The sequence below is a fragment of the Chrysochloris asiatica genome, unplaced genomic scaffold (genome assembly GCF_000296735.1).
Source record: "Chrysochloris asiatica unplaced genomic scaffold, ChrAsi1.0 scaffold00007, whole genome shotgun sequence".
Taxonomy (NCBI): Eukaryota; Metazoa; Chordata; class Mammalia; order Afrosoricida; family Chrysochloridae; genus Chrysochloris; species Chrysochloris asiatica.
Genome location: NW_006408525.1, coordinates 31,636,983 through 31,664,393, shown reverse-complemented (window position 1 = coordinate 31,664,393; position 27,411 = coordinate 31,636,983). Strand labels below are relative to the sequence as shown.

The following is a 27,411-nucleotide window of genomic DNA, read 5'->3' as shown; positions in this document are numbered from 1 at the left end:
TTTTGTCATATTTTCTTGATTCCCTTTTCTTCAGATTGCCTTTATTGTAGGCATCTTCTGGGGTGGTGGCCCAGAACCTATCCTGCTTTAAGTTCTTCTAACGTAATTTTACCATTTATCTCCTCTAGAATCTAGTTTGCTACTGAGCTCATCTTAAGGCGCTCTGGTAGTGTAGTGGTTATAAGTTGGGCTGCTAACCTGAAGGTCAGCAGTTCGAAACTACCAGCGGTTTCGCTGGAGAACGACGAAGCTTTCTGCTCCTGTAAAGAGTTACAGCCTCGGAAACCCTATAAAGGGTCGCTATGAGTCAAAACCGACTATACGGTATGGCACACCACCACCACCACAGCTAAGCTCTTCTTACTATCTGTGGATGACTTTAAGCTCTCCTATTCTGTTCAGCTGGAGTCCTGGTGTGGTGCTATGGGTTAATGCGCCAGACTGCAAAGCCGTTTGAACTGCAAGGTTGGCAGTTTAGGCTCACCAGCTGCTCCTCGGAAACCCTATACAGGGCCGCTATGGGTTGGAACCGACTCGATGGCACTTAACAACAACAACATTCTGTTCAGCTGAGCATGTCTTGTTCTCTGAAGGGCATTTCCAATATGTTTTGTTAACAGTTTAATCTTATGTTAGAAAGTTGAAAAACAATTCCTCTATATCTTTTCCGTTCGCCAACGTCCTTATTATCATAAATGCAAGGGAATTTCTTACTTGCAGACAGTACTTAGATCTAAGATTCTGTCTTTTACGTCTTACCACTTCCATAACCCAAGCTCTATGGCACAGGCTCTGGTCACCTCGTTTATGTACCATTGCTTGTTTTTCACTGACTTTCCAACTGTAGAAAAAGCTCTCCTTTTTCTACCTGAAGTCAAAATCAAAATCATCTTAAGTACAAAACACGTTCTGCTTTTGCAGACCTTCTGCTTCTGGATTACAGTCTCGGTTGTGGTAGTGTTATAACTCTGCTCTCATGTTAGGTGAGTTTAGTTCGCCCTTTTAGAGGGCCATCATTGCCCCTGAACCCTGCAGCTACTCCGACAGGCTTCTAAGGTTTTATTTCTGTTGGAGTCTCTCTTTCTCCATCTATAAACTTCAGAAACAGTTTTTCATACTAGCAGCAAGTGTACCTGTTATAAAGAGAGCATGAAATGATGTTTGTAGATATATAATTAAATCATCTACCTAGAAAATTCAAAAGATTCAGCTAAAAAAAAAAGTGTGTTAAACTAAAAGAGTCAAAATGGTTAGATATAAATGTACAAAACTAATATATTTGCATATATTAATTCATACTTATATACTGTTTATGAAATATAGTGGGGAAATCCCATTTACAATTGCATCCAAACTCATTGATAGGAATCTTTATAAAGAAATTTGTATGACAAAAACTGGGAAACCTTTTTGGGAGACATAAATGATATATCATTCTCCGTAGAGGAACCCTGGTGGTGTGATGGCTAGTGCTTGGTTGCTGTAGGAAAGGTTGGTAGTTCAAACCCACCCAGCAGCTAGCTACACAGGAGAAAAGAGCTGATGATCTGCTCCCATAAAGGTTGTTGTTGTCAAGTGTCTTCAAGTCAGTTCCGACTCATGGAGGCCCGGTCTAAACTTCCAAGCAGTGGCTGGTGAAAGTGAGCTGCCGACCTTGCGGGTCAAACCAACCTTCAGTCCAAGGCTTAGCCTACAGTGCCACACCCATCAAGATTACAGTGTAGGAAACCCGATGTCATGTGGGGTCACCGTGAGTCAGAATCAACTTAATGACACACAGCAGCATCATTCTCCTTAAGAGGACTGAACATGCTCAAAAGCTGTTAGTACTTTCTAACCTAATCTAATTCCAGTTAGAATTTGAATTGCTTCACTTTTATTTTTCATTTTTGTTTTTAGTATGTGGACGTTGTTTTTACTCTGTTAGAATGATTTCAGTGTTCATCTGGAGGTAAAATAGCCAAGATAATTAATTATAAAAAAGGATAAAGCTTGCCCTAATAAATTCTAAAATACACTACAAAATAAAGAGATTAAAATATGTATGAATTCATAAGACAGAGTAGAGAGCCTATGATAATCGTGTATTATATATTTAGAAACAAAAATAACCATTAAAATTATTTTCAAAGAACAGTTCCTGTTCAAGAGAATGCAGGACACATGGAATTCTATTTTTTAATTAATATAAATTTAAAATATAGAATTACATCCACATGATGTTAATGACATTTATCTCTAAGTAATAGAATTCATTTTTATTTTGCAATTTTTATTCATTTCACATGTACTACTCTCCATGGCACACAACAACAACAACAACAACAAACTCCTATAATAAGGAGTCCTGGTGTGGCGCTGTGAGTTAATGCGCCAGACTGCAAAGCCGTTTGAACCACAAGGTAGGCGGTTCAAGCTCACCAGTCACTCCTCAGAAACCCTATACAGGGTCGCTATGGATCAGAACCGACTTGATGGCATTTAACAACAACAAAACAACAACTCTTAAAAAAAATCATATCTTTGCCAGAAATTTGATCATACCCAAACTTGTATCTCATTGTGCCCATTATTTTATATTGTCCCGAGCCTAGTGGTACTGGTGGAAAAGCACTGCTCTGCTAACCACAAGATTGGCCGTTCAAACCCATCAGCCACTCTGGAAAACCCTATACAGGGTTCCTATGAGTTGGAACTGACTGAACAGCACAGAACACTAATAACAACAACATGTCATATTTAGGTTGAATTCATTCTTACTTTTTTTTTATGTTCTTTTTGTTTAAAAAAGAAAAGAAAATTCCTGGAGTACACTTCCCCATTTGGTCCCTAATTATATAAGTAAAAGTTGTTAGAAGGTTCTGATGAATTATTAGCATTTAAAAGTATTTACATATATTAAAATTTGAAACATATAAACTTTTTCTAATCATGAATCTCTTTCCGATAGACAAAACCAAAAATCACTGGGCTGAAGAATTACCACTTCCTTGACTGTTCTTTGTAGACACTCTATCCTTCATATAATGATAGGAGGAAGTAATATATATTTGTCTCATACAAGTGAGCATGAATCCTTTCCCCATTTGCCCAATTCCTACCCAATCTCCAAATAAACATTAAACCGACTGCTTCTGGATAGTCCCTACATCAAAACTCAGGGAGCTGCCACACTCTAACTTAATTGTATCTGTTAAGTATGAAAATTCTTCTTTCAAACAGTGAGACATAGAAATGGTGTAAGCTAACATAAAGGTAAGGAGCTCTGATAGCATAGTGGTTACGAATTGGGCTGCGAACCTCCGGGTTAGCAGTTCGAAACTACCAGCTGTTCATGGGAGAAAGATGAGACTTTCTGCTCCTGTAAAGATTTACAGCCTTGGAAACCCTGTACAGGGTTGCTATGAGTCGGAACCGGCTCCACGGCACATAGCCACCAGCCGCCAACATAAAGGTGTATAATAGATTATCTTCTTTCATTAGCAATTAATGTGTATTTTTTGGTTGATGTTTGTAAAATATGAAGTTTGGAATTCCTTTTCTGTTTGTAGAATTCTGAGAATGAGTTCTAGCACCATTAAGAGGACAACAACCATGATCGTGCTTGCTATATTTATTAGTCATATTTATTAGTCAAAATGGAGCAAAGTCAGTCTACTGAAAGTTTTGCTTTGCTTTTATGATGCGTTTATTTAATGTTAACATTTAAATTTTTACCTTTAATATAACTTTCTCCTTTAACAGCTTGGTGCTAACAGTGGTTTGCACATCATCATCTTTGATGAAATCGATGCCATCTGCAAGCAGAGAGGGAGCATGGCAGGAAGCACTGGGGTCCATGATACTGTTGTCAACCAGCTGCTGTCCAAAATTGATGGAGTGGAGCAACTGAATAACATCCTAGTCATTGGTATGTTTACTTAAACCATCAACAAGAAGAAAAGTATTATGGTTTCAAAACCATGAAATATGTAACATAGGTCTTAACTATGTAGGTTAAAATTAAACTCCTTTGCCAATGTTTTCAAATTAGAATCAAGTGATACTGAAGAATTTGGCTATTGTAATGTGTAGACTCAACAGGACAAATAAAAGGTGCATCTTAGTGACTGATGGGTTTAAGCTTATAGCTGACCACAGGTGAAAGCAGAACAATGTCTGTCATATGGTGGCTTTCAGACAAGGTTCTGTAGGCCTCCAGGGTTCCTCAGAGGTGCATCGGAGTCAGGAAGGGCCAGGGAGGAGGCGTCAGCTCTGCATCTCTACTGTAACTTCTTTTAACTTTTATGTACTGAGGTTCTTCCTGAGGCTGCTTTTGAAAAAGGACTTAGGCTCTTTGACGAAGGTTGAAAACCACTGGCCTAATGGAAAAGGAAGGGACTTTGAAAGCCATGTATGTTCACATGGTCACCTGCCACTTTGTCAAGCTACTTACCTTCTCTAAACCTTAAATTTCCTTTCTAAATATATGAAGTTTTCTCTGTAGTCCTATTCCTTTGGCATGTGCAGCAGTGAAACACTAAAGCAAAGACTCCAAATACTTTCATTAGAACAGATTAAATTGTAACTGGGAATAATTTGGTTTCTATAAAATGTTATCTTAGCTTGTCAGGGAAATACTGCCTTTATGTATCATGGAGGGACATTTTCACTAAATTCTGAACCCTGATAATTTGTTGTTGTTTTTAAACATCTGTGTTCAGGAATGACCAACAGACCAGATCTGATAGATGAGGCTCTGCTTCGACCTGGAAGACTGGAAGTGAAGATGGAGATAGGTAAGCAAACCTGTTACTGATCAGGGCACTGGCTACTTAGGAGTCCTGGTGTGGCACTTTAAGGTAAGCACTGGACTGCTAACTGCAAGGTCAGTGGTTCAAACCCACCAGCTGCTCCTCAGATCCTTAGAACTGACTTGACAACAATATACTTCTGTTATAAAAGTTGTTAAAAAAAAAAACAAAAAAAGGTGAATATCATGAGAAGCAGGTGTTTATATGCTTGTGTACCTACAAGAAAAGCATTTGGATTACAATGCTGATGATGCTGTTGAGACTGGAAAATGTCTTATTTTATTTTTATCAGGCTTACCAGATGAGAAAGGTCGACTACAGATCCTTCACATCCATACAGCAAGGATGAGAGGGCATCAGTTACTCTCTGCAGATGTAGATATTAAAGAACTGGCTGTGGAGACCAAGAATTTCAGTGGTGCTGAATTGGAGGGGCTGGTGCGAGCAGCACAGTCTACTGCTATGAATAGACACATAAAGGTCAGTGAAAACAATTCACTAGATTAACAGTTTGCAGCCATATCCATTCCATGTCTACCTCTTTCCTTTCAAGCATGCCAAGGGCTAGGGCTATGCTGACTTTTGATGGAGAAGAGAGATGGTAAAAAGAATAGGAATTAATTGTCAACTGCTCAATCCCCAGAGTAGCATCCGCTGGTCCATCTTCCATGAGTTGCCAAGAATTTTTTTTTTTTTAATTCCTTGGGGTGTATCACAGGAAGTTGAGTTTTGTGCATACGACAAACTAAAAGCCACAATTTGTAGTATTGAAGGATTCTATGGGCAAAATACTGAATGATGCAGAAAGCATCAAAAGAAGATGAAAGGAATACTCAGTCACTATATAAAAAAGAAATGCTTGATGTTCAACCATTTCAAGAGGTAGCATATAATCAAGAGTCAGTGGTACTGAAAGAAGGAATCCAGGGTGCCTTGAAGGGATTGGCAAAGAACAAGGCTCCAGGAATTGATTGGAATACAAATTGAAATCTTTCAACAAACTGATGTGGCACTGGAGACAATCAGTCATCTATGCCAAGAAATTTGGAAGACAACTACCTGGCCAACTAACTGAGAGAGATCCATATTTGTGTCCATTCCAAAGAAAGGTGACCCAGTGGATTGTGGAAATAATCAGATAGTTCCATATTGTATGCAAGAAAAATTTTGCTAAAGATAATTCAAAAATGACTGTAACCATAAATTGACAGAGAACTTCAGAAGTTCAAGCTGGATTCTGAAAAGGTCGTGGAACAAGGAATATCATTGCTAATACCAGATGCATCTTGCCTGAAATCAGAGAATACCAGCAAAATGTTTTACCTGTACTTTATTGACTACACAAAGGCTTTCAATTGTGTGGATTATGACAAGCTATTAATCATATTGAAGAGAATGAAGTAATTATGCTCACAAGAAACACTTAATTATGCTCACAAGAAACCTGTACATAGACTGAGGCAGAACAAGGAAACATCGAATGGTTTAAAATTAGGAAAGTGGTGTGTGCCAGGGTGGTTTTCTTTCACCATTCTAATTCAATATACATGCTGAGCAAATAATCCAAGAAGCTGGATTATATGAAGAAAAACATAGCATTCAGGATTGAAGGAACACTCATTAATAACCTGTGGTATGCTGATGATACAACCTTGCTTGCTGAAAGGGAAGAGGACTTAAAATACTTACTGATAAAGATCAAAGACCACAGCCTTCGGCATGGGTTGCACCTCAATGTAAAGGAAACAGAAATCCTCACCACTGGACCAATAGACAACATCCGTGTAAATGGAGAAAAGATTGACTTTGTCAAAGACTTCATTTTGCTTGGGTCAACCATGAACATTCATGGAAGCAGCAATTAAATCAAATGACATATTGTGTTAGGCATATCTTCTATACAAGACCTCTTTAAAGTGTTGAAGAGCACAGATGTCAGTTTGAGGACTAAGGTGCACCTGACCCAAGCCATGGTATTTTCAGTAACTTCATATATATGCATGTGAAAGTTGGACAGTGAATAAGGAAGAATTGATTTGTGATGTGAATAAGCATTTGAGTTATGGTGTTGGAGGAGAATATTAAAAGTACCATAGACTACCAAAAGAACAAACAGATCTGTGTTGGAAGAAGTACAGCCAGAGTGCTCCTTGGAGGCCAGAATGGCCAAACTTTGTCTCTCATAATTTGAACACTATCACTATCAGGAGGGACCAATCACTGGAGAAGGAGATCATGTTTGGTAAAGTGGAGGGTGGGAGAAAAAGAGGAAGCCCTCCAGTGAGGTGGATTGGCACAGTGGCAGCAGCAGTGGGCTCAGGCATAGCAACAATGGAGAGATTGGCGCACGACCAGGCAGTGTTTCGTTTTGTTATGCATAAGGTCGTTATGAGTCGGTACCAACAACAAATAATTATGAGAGCAGCTTCATTCAGCAAATATACTGAATACTTGCTGCTTTTGAGCATGCAAACTGGAGACACTACAATAGATAAAATGTGGCTTCTTCCCTCAAGGAGTTCAGAGTCAGGAAAATAGCATGTAAGGAGTTTGTACAATCAGTGATTGATCTACTGTAGAAATGTGTTCTGAGGTACTTTTATTTTAATGTGAATAAGGGTCTGTTTTTGATCTTTAACATCCACTCTTCTCTTGGGTTTTAGTTATCACCTGGGAGGGTGAATCCTAGATTTATCTCTTAAAAGTATCTGCCTCCCATATTCAGATTTCATAGTAAATATTCTACCTGGATTTCATCGTGTCTCAAATGTAATCATCCAAAACCACATTCACAGTTCTATTTTTCCTACTCCTATTTCCCTGCTTGAAGTTCTGGTGTGGTGCTGTAGGATAAGCACTTGACTGCTAAACCATGTGATTGGCAATTCAAACCCACCTGGCAATTATTGAAAATGCTATACAGGCTTGCTCTGAGTCAGAACTGACTCCATGATACTTAACAACAGCAATGCTCTGTGCTTATCCCAGTTTCTCAGGCTGTAAGACTTCAGGCTCATCTTCCTTCCTGCCATTTACTGTGTCCTACAAGTGTTGTCAGTTCTGTCTTGGCAATGCTTTTCAGTTTTCACTGCCACTACTCATCTTCTGTTTGATTAATATCATTTTCCTGTTCAAAAACTTTCAGTGAACTTCCCATTGTCTGCAGAACATTGTACGACTTCTGAAGTTGGGCTTGAAGGCCCTCTAGATCGGACCCTAAACTTACCTTTTTAGATGTATTCTGGTTTCTCTCTGTACAATTCAGCCAAACCAAAATACTCACCAGCTGTAAGATGTTAATTTATTTTCCCTCTTCTTTGCTTTTGTTCTTTTTACTTCACTGAAATCCTTTACCTGGCTCATATGCTACCTTCTTCCTCAAATCTTTTCTCATTCTCCCATTCAAGAATGATGTACTTCATTCAGTTTTTAAATATTGTACCTTCAGTTGACTTTCATTCAAAGTAGATTTATAGAACATTGTGCTGGGGGTTAATGCTATGGTAATGGTTCCAACCCACCCAGAGGAACCTGGGAAGACAGTCCAGACTTTCTGTTTCCAAAAGGTCGCGTCCTTGGAAACTCTATGAAGAGTTCTACTCTGCACGTATGGGGTGACGTAGGTCTTCATGAGTCAGAATCAATTTGTCAACAACTAACAACAATAACAGCAACAGGGTATTTTTAGGTAAAAAGAATGACATATGCAAAGGAACAGAAACAAAATAGCATGGTGTGTTAGGGAAGTTTAGTATTGCTTCAGCATAAAAGGTAAGGGAGAGGAGGTAGAGAGAGAATGGTGGGGGATAAGTCAGGAGACTAAAGCAGTGGATGGAGCACAAAGAGTCTTTTATACTGGGCTAAGAAGTATGGACTTTTTTCTATGCGTAGTGCTAAGCCATTGAAGAGTTTTAAGAATAGCGGTGGCATAGTGCTAAACCATAGTAGGATCACTCCAGCAGCTGTGTCTAGTAGAGTATTTAGGGGAGTGAAGTTGGTGACACAAGACAAGAGAGGGACTTTTATAGCACTTCAGGCAGGGAATAATAAAAGCCTGAACAGGAAGGAATACGAAGTTCTTTTGGAATATCTTATCAATGGTATCAGCCCTGGACAAAATCTAGCCCACTACCTGGTTCTGTTTATTGGAACACCCCCATACTCACTGTTTATGTATTTTCTATGACTGCTTTTGTGCTACAATGGCAGAGTTAAGTATTTGCAACAGAAATTATGTGGCCAAAAGGCCTAAAATATTTACTCTCTGGCCCTTTATAGAGAAAGTAGGCAACATCTGTTGTAGACTCTGTGTCTGTATCTTGTGTATCTCTGAATCCCCTGCAGTACCCCTAATAGGCCTCAGTGCTGAGCACACTATAGGCGCTTACTTGTTGTTTTTTAATTGTGGTGAAATGTATATATAACAAAACACTTGCTATTTCAACCATTTTTACGTGTATAATTTAGTGGTATTAATTATGTTTACTGCGTTGCGTGTGGGATTCTGGTGTGATGCTCTAGGATAAGCACTGAACTGCTAGCCACAAGTATGGTAATTCAAACCCACCAACCACTCCTCAAAAACCCTATACAAAGTCACTTTGAATTGGAACAGCTCGATGACACTTAACAACAACATATGTTGTGGGGAGGTTCTGATGCGGTGCGGTAGGATAAACACTGGACTTCTAACTATAAGGTCAGCACTTCAATCCCACTAGCTGCTTCTTGGAAACTCTATACAGAGTTTCTATGAGTCAGAACTGACCTGACAGCACTTAACACCAGCAACAATAGTGTAGAACCATCATCACTATCTATTTCCAAAGTTTTCTTCACCCTTAACAGAAGTCCTGTGCCTCTTAAGCACTAACTTCCTCTTACCTTTTCCCACTACCCCAGGTAACCACTAATAAATTTTGGTCTCTCTACATTTATCTGTTTTAAATAGTTCATGAGATGGATCATACAATATTTGTCCTTTTGTATCTCATTTATTCACTCACCATAATGTCTTCAAGGTTCATTGATGTTGCAGCATTTATCAGAACTGGGTTTCTCTTGAAGGCAGAGTGCTGGTCCATTGTTTGGTTTAGGCAGTCATCTGTTGACAACACTTGGGTTGTATATACCTTTTGGCTTTTATGAATAGTGCTGCAGTAAACATTAGTGTACAAGTCTCTGTTTGAGTCCTTGTTTTCAAGTCTTTGGATGCTGGGTCATATGGTAATTCTGTTTACCTTTTTGAAGAACCACCTATTTTCCTCAGTGGTTACTACCTTTTACAGTCCCACCAGCAATTTGATCCGGGCCCTAGTGTTTCCATATCCTTTCCAACATTTTTTTTTCCGTTTTTCTGATCATATTCATTCTAGTGAGATAAAGTAATAGCTCATTATGGTTTTATTTTGCATTTCCCTAATGGTGCAGTGGGGAGCGAGGTGGCTCCATAGCATAAACACTGGATTGCACATCACAAAGTCAGCAGTTTGAGCTCACTAGCCACCCAGTAGGAGAAAGATGAGATTTTCTGCTCCTACAAAAGACTTAAAACCTGATACTCTACACAGGGTCACTATGAGTTGAAACTGACTCCACAGCACTTAACAACAATGGCACAGTGGTTCTGTAGAATAAGCACAGGACTGTGAACCACAAGGTTGGTGGTTCAAGCCTACCAGCTGCTCCAGGAGAGAAAGATGAAACCTTCTGTTCCCACGAAGATTTATAGAATTGGAAATCCTATGCAGGGTTGCTATGAGTTAGAATCTACTCACAGGCACTTAACAACAATAGCTAACGCAGATCCCTGGTGGTACAGTAGACTAAGCGTTGGGCTGTTAATGGTAAGGTTAGTGGATCAGACCCACCAGCCACTACCTGGGAGAAAGACTTACAGCCTCAGAAACCCTATGGCGCAATCCTGCTCTGTCTGTCCTGTGTGGTTGGTATGAGTCAGAAGCAGTTCAATGGCAGTGACCTTAGTTTCTGGAATGATTGATAACCCTGAGCATTTTTTCATGTGCTTACCAGCCATTTGTGTTTTCTTGGTGAAAAACCTTTTTAAGTCCTTTTCCCACGTATAGATTGAGTGGTTTGTCTTTTTGTTTTAGAATTGTTGGAGTTCTTTTATATATTCTAGATATTAACTCTTAGCAGATAGTGGTTCCCAGATATTTTCTTCCATTCTGTGAATTATTTCTTCACCTTGTCCATAAAATCCTTTGATACAGAAAAGTTTTTAATTCTGATGAAGTTCAGTTTATGTATTTTGGCTTTTTTTTTGCTCATGTTTTTGGTATGATATTTAAGAATCCATTATAAACAACTAGGTTCCTGGGGTATGTGATTTGTTGATTGTGGACTGATGATCTATTCTGTAAACAAACCTTCACTCAATTCGCGATAAAAGGTTTTAAAAAACAACAACAATAAAAAACTAGGTCCTGAAGCATTATCCCTCTGTTGTGTTCTAAGAGTTTGATAGTTTTAGTAATAAATATTTTTTAAATGAACAAACTGGTATATATTTGCTCTCTTTCCATAAGCTGTAATTTCCATAATAAAAGTTACTTTGTTCTAGATTAAGAATGCCAAAAGGTTTGGATTTGGTGGGAATATAATGTTGGATGCTTTGTAGAATGGTTCCATTCATCCATTTAGTGTCGATTTTTTCATTATACCTCCTTTGCAGTAAGAAATATTTTAGTAAGAAGTGACAGTGACCTCAGAAAAAGTTGTGTGAATGCTGTGAGATTCGCCATCCCCCATACTGATCGTTCGTTTCAGGCTACATGAATGTTTCTTGGCATAAGCCACCAGTTACCATCAGTTTCTCACATGCTGCATTGGTCACTTCCTTTTTCTCTTATTTAACAGTCATTTAAGTCACTCTGTTGGAAAATAGTGCACAAGGGGATTGAAGGGCTTGCAAAAAAAAAGTATAATGCGTGTGTACATCCAAGACGATGAAGAATGGTGGAAAGACCACAGATCTCATAGTCAGAAAGTGTGGGTATGCACTATAGTTCCTTCATTGTATTCTTTCTGATCTGTCAAGAGGAAATGCTACCTGCCTTTGCCAGGTTTTTTGAGAATGGAATCAAATGCTATATTCTGAAGTGTCTGAGAAACTGTAGAAGTGCTAGTAGTTAGGGCCATTGTTGTTGGGGGCTGGTTTGTAAGGGTACCATAGACATCCTTCCCAGTATCGAGGTATCTGGGCTTTGTTGCCTATTCATCATTATAAATTTGTAATTATAAAGCTAAAATTTTACCATTGAAAAAAATATATTACCCTTCAGTTTTGAAACTAGAAAGTAGTGCCAATTGTTGACATTATTTCCTTCACTTTTTCCATGTGGTTGAATTCACCTTTATGTCAGCTTCCTTTGTTCTTATCCTTTTGTGATTAGCAACACTCTTTGTACCAAACCACTGTTCATTTTTCACATGATCTATGGACTATCTGGAGTCCTGGTGTGGCGCTGTGAGTTATTGCGCCAGACTGCAAAGCCGTTTGATCTGCATGGTCAGCGGTTCAAGCTCACCAGCTGCTCCTTGGATCACCAGCCTGTTCTTAGAACCCTGTACAGGGCCTCTATGGGTCGGAATCGACTCAACGGCACTTAACAACAACAATGGACTATCTAATGCAAGGCACTATGTAGGCACTGTAGGAAAAAGAAAGTTTGAAAGACCCTTAAATGTAGAAATATTATGAGCATTTCTTTCATTTTTTGCATTTAAAAAAAATTCTACATTGTCAGAGGTGGTTAAGCACTTGTTTTCCAACAAGTAAGACTCCTCCGCAGCCAACAAAAGACGTACTGTTTTCATCTTCTCATTGCTGTCAATTGTTCATAGCTTTAGTAGTAGTGATTGATTAATGAATATTTAATCAGAAACTTATGACTGAAAGTTTGTATAGAACTTTAAAACATCCACATCATTCAAACTACTTGCGACTTGTCTTGCTCTTAGAGCTTTTTCAAAACATTTAGGCCAAAACAAAGTGACGTGGACTCAACAAGACTTCCCTGCAAAGCTGGGTTTTTTTTGGGGGGTGGGGGTGATTTTCTGAAACAAGTAGAGCAAATCCAGGCCACAAAGGCCTGATGTTCATGTCACATGAACTTGAACCCATGTTGGTGGTCAACTAGAATTCATGTGACATATGGTTGTTTTTAATCTTGAAAGGAATTTCTGCTTCAGGTATAGAAAGTTCATCACCTGCATGTCTTTTGTGTCTTTTGTTCTAATCTGCTATCAAAATAGAGTAAGGAGACACACACGGCAGTTTACAACAGAACCAAAACTCTGAGTTGTGTTTAGACAGTTTCAATAAAGTTATTTCTTGTGTTCTGTTGGATTTTGTTATTGATTAAGGTTATTCTGCCCTTAATTTAAGAGGAATGATAAGAACTTTGAAAGGTCAGATTTAAAAGGTTATGAAATTTAAGGGTGACCACTTGATATTTGCTGGTGTTGAAATACAAGTTTATTAGTTTCTGCAGGTATAAGCTGAAAGATGTTGCCTCTTTTATATTGATTAGCTGTTGTAAATAAAATACGGGGAAATCTCACTAATGTAGACAAATGAGAAAACGTATCTGAATAAGAAAAATTTCAGAATTATAAAGTTTTAAAAAATGAGATTTTACTGCTTTTGATAACTTAGTAAGCATAGGGTAAGAGAAGTACTTAGAAAACTTATTTTAATGGACAGTCAGAAATATTTTACCATTGGAATATTGATTTTATGCATATAGTCAACTTCTACAATTCCTAAAGTGCCTAAAAACAACTTGCTATGAAATAACTCTCCCCCATCCATCGATTAACTTTTAATTCATTGGATAGACGAGTGAAAAAGACAAGTTTCACTACAGTTTTATTCCTGAAATTTGTCCTTTTTTTTTGGTGACTATTGAAAGATGGACAGTATTTTTCCTTTACATTACTATATTTCAGTCAATTTGGATTTAGTTTTGCTATAAGAGCAGATGAAAATACAAACTATCTTAGTGAAAATCTTAAGGCTGTGTGGTGGTGGTAGTGGTGTGCCATCCAGTTGGTTCCCACTCAGAGCGATCTGGTAGGTTTCTGAAGCTCTAAGAAGTCTTTCTTGGGTGAAGTGGCTAATGGATTCCAATGGCTGACCTTGTAGTTAGAAGCCCAGCACATTACCCACTATACCACCAGGGTTCCTAAGCTCATGGAGGGAGGGGACATTTAAAATAGGCTGGTAGCTTCATTGGGATCTAAATATGAGGGGACTTTAAGAAGTTTAAGGGAAATGGGATTAAAGATAAAAATAAAAAACATAAGCTCCATCAAGTTCAAGACACTTTTGCACGTGATAACACCAGCCATTGAGTCTGTTCCTAAGGAACTGAGAGTCCTGGGAACGTAACCATGTCATGGCGCTGTGGGTTAATGCGCCAGACTGCAAAGCAGTTTGAACTGCAAGATTGGCAATTCAAGCTCATCAACTGCTCCTCAGAAACCCTATACAGAGTCACTATGGGTCAGAATCAACTCAGACGGCACTTACAACAACATGTCAATAAGTCTTTTTACATTTTAATTGAAGAAAAATGGGTGTTGTTTCAAAATTGTTTAAGATTAGGAAACAAACAGTAGTCAGGAGCCAAATAAGAACTGTGAGGTTGATGCCTAATGCTTTCCCATTGGAACTCAGGAAAATTGCCCTGGTTTGATGAAAGGAATGAACAGGAGTGTTGTTGTGGTGAAGAGCTGTCAGGTGAAGCTTTCCTGGATGTTTTTCTCCTAACGGTTTGGCTGACCTTCTAAAACACTCTTATAATAAGTAGATGTTGTAGCTCTTTGGTCCTCCAGAAAGCAAAATGCCTTGAGCGTCCCCAAAAACTTTGACCGGACCGCTTGCACCTCATGGTAACCATTGCTGTGATTGTGCTTTGTCTTCGGTATCTTACTGGTAAAGTCGTGCTTCAGGATCTTAATCTCACTTGTTTCAACTTGCCATTGAAAAGTCTGCTTGAGTCTGCAGCGGATCTGGGCACAACAATTTAGGCACCCATCAAGCAGAAAGTTTGCTCAATTTTAATTTTCCAATCAGAATTGTGTACGCTGAGCCAGTTGAGATGTCTTAGATGTTGCTTGTCTTTCTGCGGTTAATTGAAGGCCTTTCTTCAAACAAATTGTTTCCTCACAAGTTGATGTGGTGGGCTGCTGCTGTGGACTTTGTCTTTAACATCGTATTGTCCCTTCTTAAAATGATTCCTGTTGCTCTGATAGGGACTTTTCTCAAACTGAAGTCTTATTCCTTCAGACATGTTATAACAAGTTAGTTTGAGTTTATTTTGGTAGAAAACAATTTTGAAATTCATGCATGTTGTTGTTGTTGTTAAGTGCCGTGGAGTCGGAACCAACTCATAGCGACCCTGTACAGGGTTTCCGAGGGTGTAAATCTTTACGGGAGCAGAAAGCCTCATCTTTCTCCCGCGGAGCAGCTGGTAATTTCGAACTGCTGACCTTGCGGTTCACAGCCCAAGTCGTAACCACTACGCTACCAGAGCTCCTGAAATTCATGCATAGTTTTTCATAATACGTGTTTTCCATGAACTTTTTGAAGACCCCTCACATGATTTCTGTCATACTTGTGCTTTACTTTCACCTGAGTGTTTTTAACGTAGAATCCTTTCAGATATGTCAGAATGTGTTAAATCAGTATTAAGTATGCCTAGAAAGGAAATTCTATCTTAACCCTTAATGGATAAAGTAAGATAATGTATATGAATATACTTTTACTTATTTATATGTTGATATGTGTCATAGCAACTAATGTGACAGAGTGGAACTGCTCCATAGGAATTCCATAGGAATTTACAGGAATAGACTGCCAGATCTTTTCTTCCACGGATCCACTGGTGGGTTTGAACTGCTGACCTTTTGGTTAGCAGCCAAGTACGTAGCCATTGTACCACCAAAGTGCCTTCTTATTTTTAAACTGTATACTAGATATATACTGGAGCGCTAGATGAGGCAGATAGTTAAGACCTGGCCTTAACTCTGAAAGGTTGTTGGTTATAGTTTCCCCAGAGGCTCCTCAGAAGATAGGTCTGGTGATCTCCTTTTAAAAATCAGTCATTCAAAACACTGTGCACTTTGACACACATGGAGTCACCAAGAATTGAAATTGGCCTGCCGGTAACTGGTTTATATCTAATATACAAACTACATTTTATGCTATATGAATATACGTGATACTTGTAAACTTCAGAGCAGTATACAGATTTATAGATTCCAAACTGAGCATCATAATTCTTTCATGAGTTGCCTATATCCTGTGACACTATTTCTTTTCTTTTTAATTGGAAATGTCAAATAAATGTGATTGATATCAAATGCCTAATATGTTTCTGGTGTGGCAGTATAGGATAATCATTGGACTGCTAACCACAAGGTCAGTGATTCAAACCCACCAGCCTCTCCTTGGAAACCCTATACATTGCTATGATTTGGAACCGACTCAACAGCACTTAACAACAACAAAAACAATATGCACCAATGAAAACCTTATTCACACTTCAAGTGCTAATTGTTTTATTTTTAAAGTAGAATATTTCTCTATTTAAATGTTACTTGTTTCTTTCTGTTTTTAAAAGTATAGCAGTCACATGCAGGGGAAGCCTTTAGGCTTTCAAGCACTTCGCATCACGATGAGCTCTATCGGCACTGGATACGATCTATCAGTCTCTACATTCTCACCTCATGGAAGAGTTTCAAGTTGAATATGCTGTGAATGCTGTGGGTAATAGTATAGCTATTGGAACAGGTGTAATGGTGGCATTGTCTTTGGGGTAGAGAAATTAGTCCTTTCTAAATTTGATGAAGAAGGTTCCAACAAATGACTTTGTAAACTTGATTGGCATGTTGGGATGGCTGTGGCGGACTTATTGGCAGATGCTTGTTCTTTGGCAGACATAGCAAGAGAAGACGCTTCCAACTTTAGATCAGTCTTTGGCTAGAACATTCCACTAAACTATCTTGCAGACAGAGTGGCCATGTATGTACATGCATACATACTCTACAGTGCTGTTAGACCTTTTGGTTACAGTTTCATGTTAGGGTCTTACAGTGTGAACGATGGTGCATGACTCTACATTAGGAGTTTCATATGTTTATTAGCAAAGCCAGACAGGCTGCAAAGACAGAAATTGAAAAGCTTCAGATGAAAGAAATGACCTGCCCAGATGTTGTTAAAGAAGTTGCAAAAATAATTTACATAGTGCATGATGAAGTTAAAGATAAAGCTTTGGTCTTTTTTTTTTTTCTTTTTTCCTTCCTCCCTTCTATTCAACAACATGAGTGTGGTGGATCTAACTTCTCAAAGCCTACCTGAGGCTTGTGATTCTAGAGACTTTTCACCATTATCTACAATTTTGGAGGTTGAAGAAAATGATACATCCTTGCGAATGTCATCTGTGGAGGCACTCTACTCAGATGCTGTCTCTCCTCTTCCTGCTTCCATAGATCTGCTTCTTCAGGATAGTCCTGATTCTTCCACCAGTCCCAAAGTAAACTGCCCACTTCTATAGAGAAAAGCACAATGAAGAAGGAAGGTAATGGCCAGGGCAAGAAACAGAAGGTCAGAACTGTGTTCTCTCAGACGCAGCTGTGCATACTCAAGGACAGATTTCAGAAACAGAGATACCTCAGCCTCCATTAGATGCAAGAACTTCCTGAAGTCCTGAACCTTAGCTACAAACGAGTTAAGACCTGGTTCCAAAACCAAAGAATGAAATGCAAGAGGTGGCAGAAAAACACCAAATGGCCAAATAGTAGCAATGGTGTGGCTCAGAAGGTCTCTGTGCCTGCTGAATACCTGGACCTCTATGCTTCCTATCACCAGGAATGCCTGCCTTCTGGAAACCTTCCAATGTGGAGCAGCCAGACCTGGAACAGCAGCCAGGCTTGGTGCACCCAAGCCTGGAGTAACCAATCCTGGAACAGTCAGTCTCAGATCTGTGGGGAGGAATTCCTGCTGCCCCAGTTCCAGCAAAATTCTGCCAGTGATTTGGAGGCCTCACAAACCATAGATTTATTCCTAAATGACTCCTCCATGAACATACAACTGGAAGAGGTGTGACAAGGGCATAGAATTCCATGTTAATCTCTGGGCAGTGGTTACATTACTTCCTTTATTGTAGGACTTATTATTTCAGAACTATATATCACTGTCTTGATAGCCTGGTTTTTATTGTGTAGATTTGTTGAGTGCAGTGGGTTCCGACTCATAGTGACCCTGGGTGTGGGGTTTCCGAGGAGCAGCTGGTGAGCTTGAACCGCCGACCTTGTGGTTCAAACTGACCTTGCAGTCCACCAGTGCATTAACCCACAGTGCCACGCCAGGACTCCCATTGTGTAGATTTAGAAGAGGGACTATATGACCCAAGTTTCCATAGGAACTCAAAGTACAAAGATAACGTGATAAAAGACTGTATTTTATAGTACTTGGAAAGATGCTTAACAGACAATTTGTAATGAAGGATCAGGTTTATAAAGGCGCTTCGTTGATTTTATCCATCCATTTCCTCTGTTTAACTGTAGACCCTAACTTGTTCATTATTTGAATATGTTACAAAAATGTTTGTATTTTATTTTACTGAATTTTGGTAAGAAATAGTACCAGCATGACTGGCTGGTTTATAAATATTAGTTTAAATAAATAAAATACTTATTTTATCATTTAAAAAAATCTTTTGAACTAGAGCTCAAATGGGTTGGTGAATTAACAAAAGGAAGCCATGAAATTGTACCAAAAGATATAAAGGAAGAAGCAGAAAAATATACAAAGGAATCTTTGAAGGAAAAAGATGAATCAGATGATGATAACATGTAACATTTATTTCCGCATCTATTCTATTAAAAATTTCTATTGCAGTCCCATGTAAACTATTTAAACCTGTGGATTATCACATATCCAGTAGCCAAAATCAATAAAATTTTTGTCTTGTAACCACTGGGGGCCTGTGGGGTGAGTATAGAAGTCATACATAAACACATTCTCTTTGAAGAGATTCAAAGACGCAGAGGAAAAGTGAGAAAAGGCTATCTCTAGCATCCCTTGACTTTCATTTTCTAGAGACATCTGCCTTTTGAAATATGCCTTTGTAGTCCCCTCTTTTTAAGTACATGTAAATATGGACTTGTATTTTTTAAATGAGCATTAATGGGACTGTACTACATATATTCTACTGCAATTTGCATTTTTTACTTGACAACATGTCTTCAATAGCTTTATATATCAATACATGGACATCTCCTACATTATTTTGGACAAATGCACTGCATTCTAGAATATTATTACATAATTTTAAATAGCAGCTCCACAAGGGCAGAGACCTTGTGTGTTTAGTCACTACTATGTCCAGTGCCTGGAGTTCTGATGTGGCACTATAGGATAGGCACTGGATCACAAGGTTGGTTTGAACCTCAAGGCTAGCAGCCACTCCTTGAAAACCCTATACAGGGTCACTATGAATCAGAACTGACTTTATGGCACTTAACAACAATAACAATGCCTGTGATTAGAACAATGCTTACTACATTGTTGTTAAGTTGTTAAGTGCTGACGAGTCGGTTCTGACCCATAGTGACCCTGTACAGGGTTTCCGAGGGTGTAAATCTTGTACAGGAGTAGAAAGCCTCATCTTTCTCCCACGGAGCGGCTGGTAGTTTTAAACCGCTGACCTTTAGGTTTGCAGTCCAAAGGCACATAACAACAACATTAGTTTATTAGTCACAACTAGAAATAATGTTAAGTGTAGGTATGCACTAAATTGAATGAATGAATGATTTATTTAACATTATTTCTAGTTGTGACTAATAAACTAATGTTGTTGTTAAGTGCCATGGAGTCGGTTCCGACTCATAGTGACCCTGCACAGGGTTTCCGAGGCTGCAAATTTTCATGGGAGCAGAAAGCCTCATCTTTCTCCCGCAGAACAACTGGTAGTTTCGAACTGCTGACCTTGAAGTTAGCAGCCCGATTCATAATTAAGGAGCTACCAGAGCTCCTTAATAAAGTAATACTGTTGTGAAAATGCTTGCAGATGCCTCCCTATGTATATGTGGAAATCTTTTTATAGGATACATATCCAGGCATATTTGGGGGGACATGATCTTCTGGTTTCTAGTGTTGCTGTGAGAACACTAGTATCATGCCAGTTTTATTCTGGTTTCTTTGCAGGTAACCTGTTTATGTCTCCCAGAAAAGTTCTAGGACTTTCTCTTCCATCTTTGGTGGTCTGAAAGTTCACAATAGTATGTCTAGACAGACATGGGTTTCTTTTAATTTATCCTAATCAACACTCATTGAACCCTTTAAACTGCATAGACACACCTTTCTTCAGCTGTGGAGAATGTGTTTCTTCTCTTCTCTTACTATTTTTTCCCTGCCATTCTTCCTGTGCTTTCCTTTTGAGACTCCCATTAAGTCAGTATTGCAACTTCTGGATATGTCTTCCATGCCTTTTAGTCTCTGTCTCTCACTTTTTGTCCTTTCGTGGGATTTGGGGCAAGGAGGGAGATAAATAAATGTGTGCAGTTTGCAATCTTAATCCAGTTTCTTGACATAGTTCTTTCTATCCCATAAGGGTGACTTTAAAATAAAAAAAAAGAGTCTGTCATGTTATTTGTTTCAGCAGTCTGTTCCTAAAGGAACAGGACTCATATTTTGTAATAATTAATGGAAGATTAACATTTGTTTAACATATTTTATAACCTCTTTGGGGGAGAACTATACTTTTTTTAAAATTTTAAGACAGCCATGATACCAATTTGCCAAGCAGACTTTTTCCTTGTGCTATTGGTAGTGTGCCCAGTCATGTTACAAAATGTACTGGTATCTTAGTCAGTCATCAGTGGCAGGCAGCTCCAAACACTGGTAAAGGCCGGGATGCGTCTCCAGATGTCTGTTCTGAGTGTCAGCTCCAGGTGCAGTGAGCAGAATATTTGGAACTGAGTACATAGATTCTCAAGCGAAGTATGAGTGCAAATCAAAGTTGTAGGACCTTGGTTTCTCAGACTAATCGTTCTAAAACATGGTTGAGATCAGAATCGCCTGTGGCACTTTATGGTACCTGTTAAATCAGATTCCTGAGAGGGTGAGGCTGGGCGTCTATATTTTATGAAAACTTTAGCGGTTATCCTGATATGCAGCCAGGGTTGAGAACCACTGTTCGTAGAGAACCTCTGTATGGATTTTCATCTACTCATGCCTCATTTTTAAAAAAGAAATAGCTATCTAGTTTTCTTTGGTACAGACAAGTCACAATTTACTTAAGAGGTTCCTTCTTGGTAGACTTTTTATTTGCCTCTTGTTTTTTGATGTTAGAAAATATCACAACTTTGCACATATAACCTTGTGCACATTTGTGACTATATGGGACAAGTTCCGAGAAGTGGACTTGTTCAAAGGATACAGCGAAACCTGTGAGAATCAGAACCCAACAGAACTGCCTTGCTTTTCTGGGTCTCACAAGTGTTTTACCTTTGATAGGGTACAGTCACCACTTTCCTCAAAATTGCTATTTAGTGAGAAATATTTGAATGTTCCTTCTTTGACAGGTTTCTGACTTTTGCAGAGTTTACTTATATGAGGGGACTTCGGACATTTCATGGAAAAATTCCATTTCCTTTTAACTCCATCTTTTCACAAACTTTTTGAAGTCCCATTGACTATTTGGGAATTTGAGGGGCCTGGTTTTTGTGTGTGAAAATGTGCTTTTTAAGCCCTCCGGGGCTCTATTTTTAGGTTGGAAATATTCTTAAATCATGGTGGTCCTTTTTGTTTTCATTTCCGACTAGGCTAGTACTAAAGTAGAAGTGGACATGGAGAAAGCTGAGAGCCTGCAGGTGACAAGAGGGGACTTCCTTGCTTCTTTGGAGAATGATATCAAACCAGTGAGTATGTATATTGAGAGATGTATAAACCAAACAAGTAAAATAGCTTAGGAGAAAAATAAGTGCCTTTTTAGCTGATACCATGGAATGTTATCTATATAAAATTAGAAAATCTTAGTGTTGGTAGTGCCCACATAAGAATCTTTGTATACTATTCCCAACCACTGGGTGATTAACCAATATTTACCAAAACATTTCTTATGATAGGGAGCTCACCATCTTAAAAGGCAGCCCATTTATTTTTTCTCTCTCTTCCTCTGCCAAAGTTTCTAAGACTCTTAAATACCCTAAGTGTCCTGTAATAAAAATGTGTCCATGTTCTTAAAATGGGAGTCCTTGGGTAGTGTCAATACACTTCAGCTACGCATCAAAAGGTTGAAGGTTTGAGTCCACCCAGTGCCTTGGAAGAAAGATCTGAGAATCTCCCTCCTAAAAATCACCATTCGCAGCTCCATGGAGCACAGTACTGCTCTGACACTCACGGGGTCACCATGAGCCAGAATAGATTCAATGGTGAGTGCTTTTATTACAAAGAATTACTTTCTGTGAGATGCAAGTTCTAGAACTATAAAACCAATCCCACTGCTACTGAATCAATTTTTGACTCCCCGTATTCTGTAGAACTGTTCCATAGGGCTTCTGAGACTGTAAATCTCATCCTTCTCCAAACTCAACCCACTACACCACAGAGCTAAAGATCTGTTCAAATCATTGTGTCCATCAGGGAATCAAAGATTTACTTTTGGAGGAATGTGATAATCTTTAATGTCTTCAAATTCTCAAGATATATATATACCTTGTACATGTGTGTTGGATTATGTTTTCTTGTTCTTTTCTCCTCCTAATTAACTTTATGAAAATCCAATACAAGTACAAAATACTCAAATAATTGAGCCTTAAGCAATTTATTTGACAAGGGTTATAGTTTGATATTCAAAGTTATGACTAAAGAGGGATGAGATATAAACTGCAGTATGTAGTGAACACAAAAGTACATATAGTAATTGCTTCTGTATCCATTTCCTAACCCTTCAGTCTTTAACTATAGCTGTGCATTTCTGCCTCACTCTAAATCTCCTATTTACACACATACTTATCTTGGTGCCGGTTAAGTTCTTGGTCCCCTAGGACCAAGCTGATGTGGACACGTTCTTCTCTTTACCATTTCATATTACCAATTCAATCCGCAGCGCCTACCGTCAGTGTCAGGATAGCATCTTCATCTGCTAGGCTAACTGTTTCTCATTTCTAAGTCCGTAATCTTTTTCTCTTGTGCTTGTAACAGATTGGCCACAATTCACGTATTCCTTATAGAAACAAGCACATTGAAACCCACACTTTTTCCCAGGCATCATAAGGGATCTGTTTTAAGATAACACTTTGGTCTCTGGCAGAGTCTGAGCCTAGAATCAAGTTCTTCTGTTTTATCAACTGATCCCAAGCCGCTTTTTTTTTTTCTTTCTTTCTTTTTTTTAATCTATTCAGTAAAAAGTTAAATTAAAAAATATATAACAGTTTTTGTTTCTTCTTTTGGACTATTTTTGCTTTTGCACTTTAAGCCTTGAATATGGCATAGTGCTCAACACTTTTAGTGTGATAGAATTATTACTCATTTTTAATACATTAAAAACATTTTAGCTTTTAATGTAGTGTTCAAAATGCTTTCCACTGTCCCATACCAATCCTTTTCTTCAATAGGCATTTGGCACAAACCAAGAGGATTATGCAAGTTACATTATGAATGGTATCATCAAATGGGGTGATCCAGTTACTCGAGTTCTAGAAGATGGGGAGCTGCTGGTTCAGCAAACTAAGAACAGTGACCGCACACCACTGGTTAGCGTCCTTCTAGAAGGTGAGACAGAACGATGAGATGCATTCAAAGGAAAGGACAAAAAACCTGTAGTTATTTCAAAGCCACTTAGCACAGTTCAGAAAATTTAAAAACTGCAATATATAGTAAACACAAAATTATATATATAGTGTGCCTGAGTCAAGCCATGGTATTTTCCATTCTAAACTTTGTTCATAATCTGGAAATAGTAATCCAGTCTTTGTACCAATTAAAATATTCTTGGTGTGGAATGGTACTGATGGATGAACCAGTATTTTCTTAAAGGATTTTATCTAAATTTCTGTGGTACTTAATAGGTTGTAAGCTATCATATAGCACTCAACTCAATTAAATAAACATTTACTGTGTACTTGGTATGCTTTAGACATAAAACTTTACCGCTCTTTTGTCAGTTTGTCGTACTGTGGTTGCGTGTATGTTGTTGTGATTCTGGAAGCTGTGCCACAGGTATTTTAAATACCAGCAGGGTCACCCACAGTGGACAGGTTTCAACTGAACTTCCAGATGAAGACAGACTAGGGAGAAGGACAGACGGACTACTTCCAAATATTTACTCATTAAAAAACTTATGAATAGCAGTGGAACATTGTCAGCACCAGAATGATGAAAAGTACCAGAATATTGTCAGATATAGTGCCGGAAGATGAGCCTCTCAGATTGGAAGACACTCAAAAATGACTTAGGTAGAACTACCTCCTCAAAGTTGAGTTGACCGTGATGACGCAAATGGAGTAAAGCCTTTAGGATCTTCATTTGCTGGGAACAACTCAAAATGAAGAGAAACAGCTGTAAAAGTCCATTAATGATCGGAACATGGAATGTATAAAGTATGAATCTAGGAAAATTGGAAGTAGTAAAAAATGTGTTAATGAGTCTTCCTCCAATTATGATGCCACATTTCCCTGTTAGATTCAAAATGGCCAACACCAGTCCATTTCAGCTCACTAATGCCTAGGATATCGATGTTTATGTGTTACATTTTTAAAGTGTTGAAGAGCAAAGGTGCCAGTTTGAGGATTAAGATGCACCTGACCCAAGCCATGGTATTTTCAGTAACCTCATATGCATGTGAAAGTTGGACAGTTAATAAGGAAGACCATAGAAGAACTGATGCATTTGAGTTATGGTGTAGGAGGAGAATATTAATAGAACTATGGACTTTTTGCACATATAGACTGCCAAAAGAACAAACAGATCTGTGTTGGAGGAAGTACAGCCAGAGTACTCCTTGGAAACCAGCATGGCCAGACTTCGTCTCTCGTGGTGGTGGTGTGCCATGGAGTCAGTTCTAACTCATCTCCACTCTGCATAGGGTTTCCGAGGCTGTCAATGTTTACGGGAGCACAAAGCCTCATCTTTCTTCCGCGGAAGCTTTGGTAGCAGTCCAACTCAACCACTACGCTACCAGAGCTCCTTTCGTCTCTCATACTTCAGATATATTATCAAGAGGGACCAGTCGCTGGAGAAGGATATTGTATTTGGTAAAGTGGAGGGTTGGAGAAAAATAGGAAGACCCCCAACAAGATGGATTGGCACAGTGGCAGCTGCAACAGCTGCCTCACTGGTAGCAATGATTGTGAGGTTGGCCCAGGAGTGGGCAGTGTTTCATTCTGTTGTGCATAGGGTCACTGAGTCAGTACCAACTAGATGATACCTAACAACAACAACAGTCATCAAACTGAGCACTGGCAATAACAAAATAGTCTGTGGCTTTGACAAGTTCTGTCTGTTCTTGAAATAAACATGTAAACTAACTTCTAACTACATTGTCCCAGTATAAAGCTGTATGTGAATGCAGGTCATTTTGCCTAGGGGTGATCAAAGAAAGCCTAGCTGTAGTTAAACCTTAAAGAATCAGGACTTTACTAAGTAAACAAAAAGGGAAGGGCATTCCATTAATAAATAATTTATTTATAGTTATGATTGGTACATTAGCAGGAAAGTTCAGTAAGCCATGTGATGGGAGCCTAACCCCTTCCAGAGGTCTGGGCTGGGGACTCTCTAAAGGAAACACATTAAGCCAAGAGCTGAAAGAAAAAGAGAAGTTGGCCAGCAAAGAAATTAGAGGGGATGTTCTAGGCAGAGGGACCAGCATATGAGAAAGCCTTGGGTAGCTTGAATCTGAGAGGGACATTCTGGAGTCAGTTCATGCAGAGCCTTGTCATCGTCGTCCTTAAGTGCCGTCGAGTCGGTTGCGACCCATAGCGACCCTGTATAGGGTTTCTGAGGAGCAGCTGGTGAGCTTGAACTGCTGACCTTGCAGTTCAAACGGCTTTGCACTGCAGAGCCTTGTAGTCCATTCTAAAGATCTAGAGTAGGTCCTAGGGGCAGTGGAAAGCCATTTGTAGGGTTTTAAGCAGTGTAGTGACACCTCTGATTTGCATTTTCCGAGCAACCTCATAGCTACTTTGTGACAGAGAATGGGAACGGAGGTGTAAAGGGATAGAGGAGAGACCTGTGGAAAGCCTTTGTTTTCACCTTTATGAGAGCTGACCGTGGCCTTATGTAATGTACATGGTAGTGGAGAGGGAGAGTAACAGATCAGTGTGAGAAACATTTAGGAGGTGGAATCAAGAAGACTTCATTATTATCATATTGATGTTGTTGTTAAATATGGGCGAGTCAGTTCCGACTCATAGTGACCCTATAGGATTTCCAAGGCTTAAAAGCTGTTTTACATTCAACAAATCAAATGATTAGTCATAATCAAGTTAACATTCTTTGAGTCCTTTTTTTTTTGAGCCAATAATTCTACCAGCACTTGATATGTATGTCTTATCCCATTTAAACATCATTTCAGTCTTATGTGGGTAGCTTTTCAAGACACATTGCTTTTAATAAAGCTATTGTTCCCTGCTTACATTGTCATTTACAAAAATTTTTATTTATATATGTATATAGTTGAGTCGTGGCATGGCGTTGTAGAATAAGCACTGGACTGCTAACCAGAAGGTGACAGTTCAAACCCATCAGCCGCTCTTGGAAACCCTATATGGGGTCACTGTGAATCAAAACTGCCTGGACAGCACATAACAGCAACATTTGTATGTAGTTACATAAATTATTTGATTAAAATGACATAAGTATCAACACACATTTGGATGCATTCCTTTTTTTCAAACAGTAAGCACAAACCCTCACATTTTACAAGCTTACCAAAAGTTTGAAAGATAAAGGCTGTGTGAGAAAGTAAGAAGAAATATATTTCGTCATACTTTTGAGAAATGCTAATTGGATCATTACATTTTGTTGCTAATAAATAAGAGAAAACATGTCTGCCATGAAATTGTGTCAGGAAATGTTAATGAGCAACTAACTGGTTGATACCTTAGAAGGTTATGGATGAAGTTTAAACTTGTTTTTGTTCCCTTTGCTCAGATTGGCTTTTCCCCTAACGTGGTCATGTCTTTATGCAGGCCCTCCTCTTAGTGGGAAGACTGCCTTAGCTGCAAAGATTTCAGAGGAATCCAACTTCCCCTTCATCAAGATCTGTTCTCCTGATAAGATGATTGGCTTTTCTGAGACAGCCAAGTGTCAGGCCATGAAGAAGGTATCAAGATTTTCACTTTCATTTTAATTTCTAAACTCTTATGTGGTATGCGTACGCTATTTTCTATGTATATATAAAAGCCATAGCAGCTTTGGTCTTCTCAAATGGAACCAAATTGTCTGCAGAATTTTAGAGGGGGCTGTGACAGTGACTGTTTCAGAGAACTTTTCTTGTGCATTTTTATTAAAGTACCTTTATCTTTGCTCTGTTTAGCACATATGAGCATTCATTTTTATTGCCTAAATTTGTATGGACTTGAC

At 38.8% G+C, this 27,411-nt stretch overlaps 1 protein-coding gene and 2 pseudogenes across 2 annotated transcripts in view; all 3 read left to right on the top strand.

The window, feature by feature from the left end:
* NSF (N-ethylmaleimide-sensitive factor) overlaps window positions 1-27,411 on the top strand; it is a 183,386-nt gene that overhangs the window by 106,482 nt on the left and 49,493 nt on the right. For both annotated transcript variants that reach the window (XM_006833530.1, XM_006833531.1), the window contains 6 exons: window positions 3,745-3,910; window positions 4,704-4,778; window positions 5,086-5,273; window positions 21,651-21,746; window positions 23,445-23,601; window positions 27,018-27,151. In XM_006833530.1, the coding sequence (XP_006833593.1) occupies window positions 3,745-3,910; window positions 4,704-4,778; window positions 5,086-5,273; window positions 21,651-21,746; window positions 23,445-23,601; window positions 27,018-27,151 (816 nt within the window). The remainder of the gene's footprint in view (window positions 1-3,744; window positions 3,911-4,703; window positions 4,779-5,085; window positions 5,274-21,650; window positions 21,747-23,444; window positions 23,602-27,017; window positions 27,152-27,411) is intronic.
* On the top strand, window positions 16,499-18,681 carry LOC102823760 (annotated as a pseudogene).
* LOC102825791 lies at window positions 17,144-17,928 on the top strand (annotated as a pseudogene).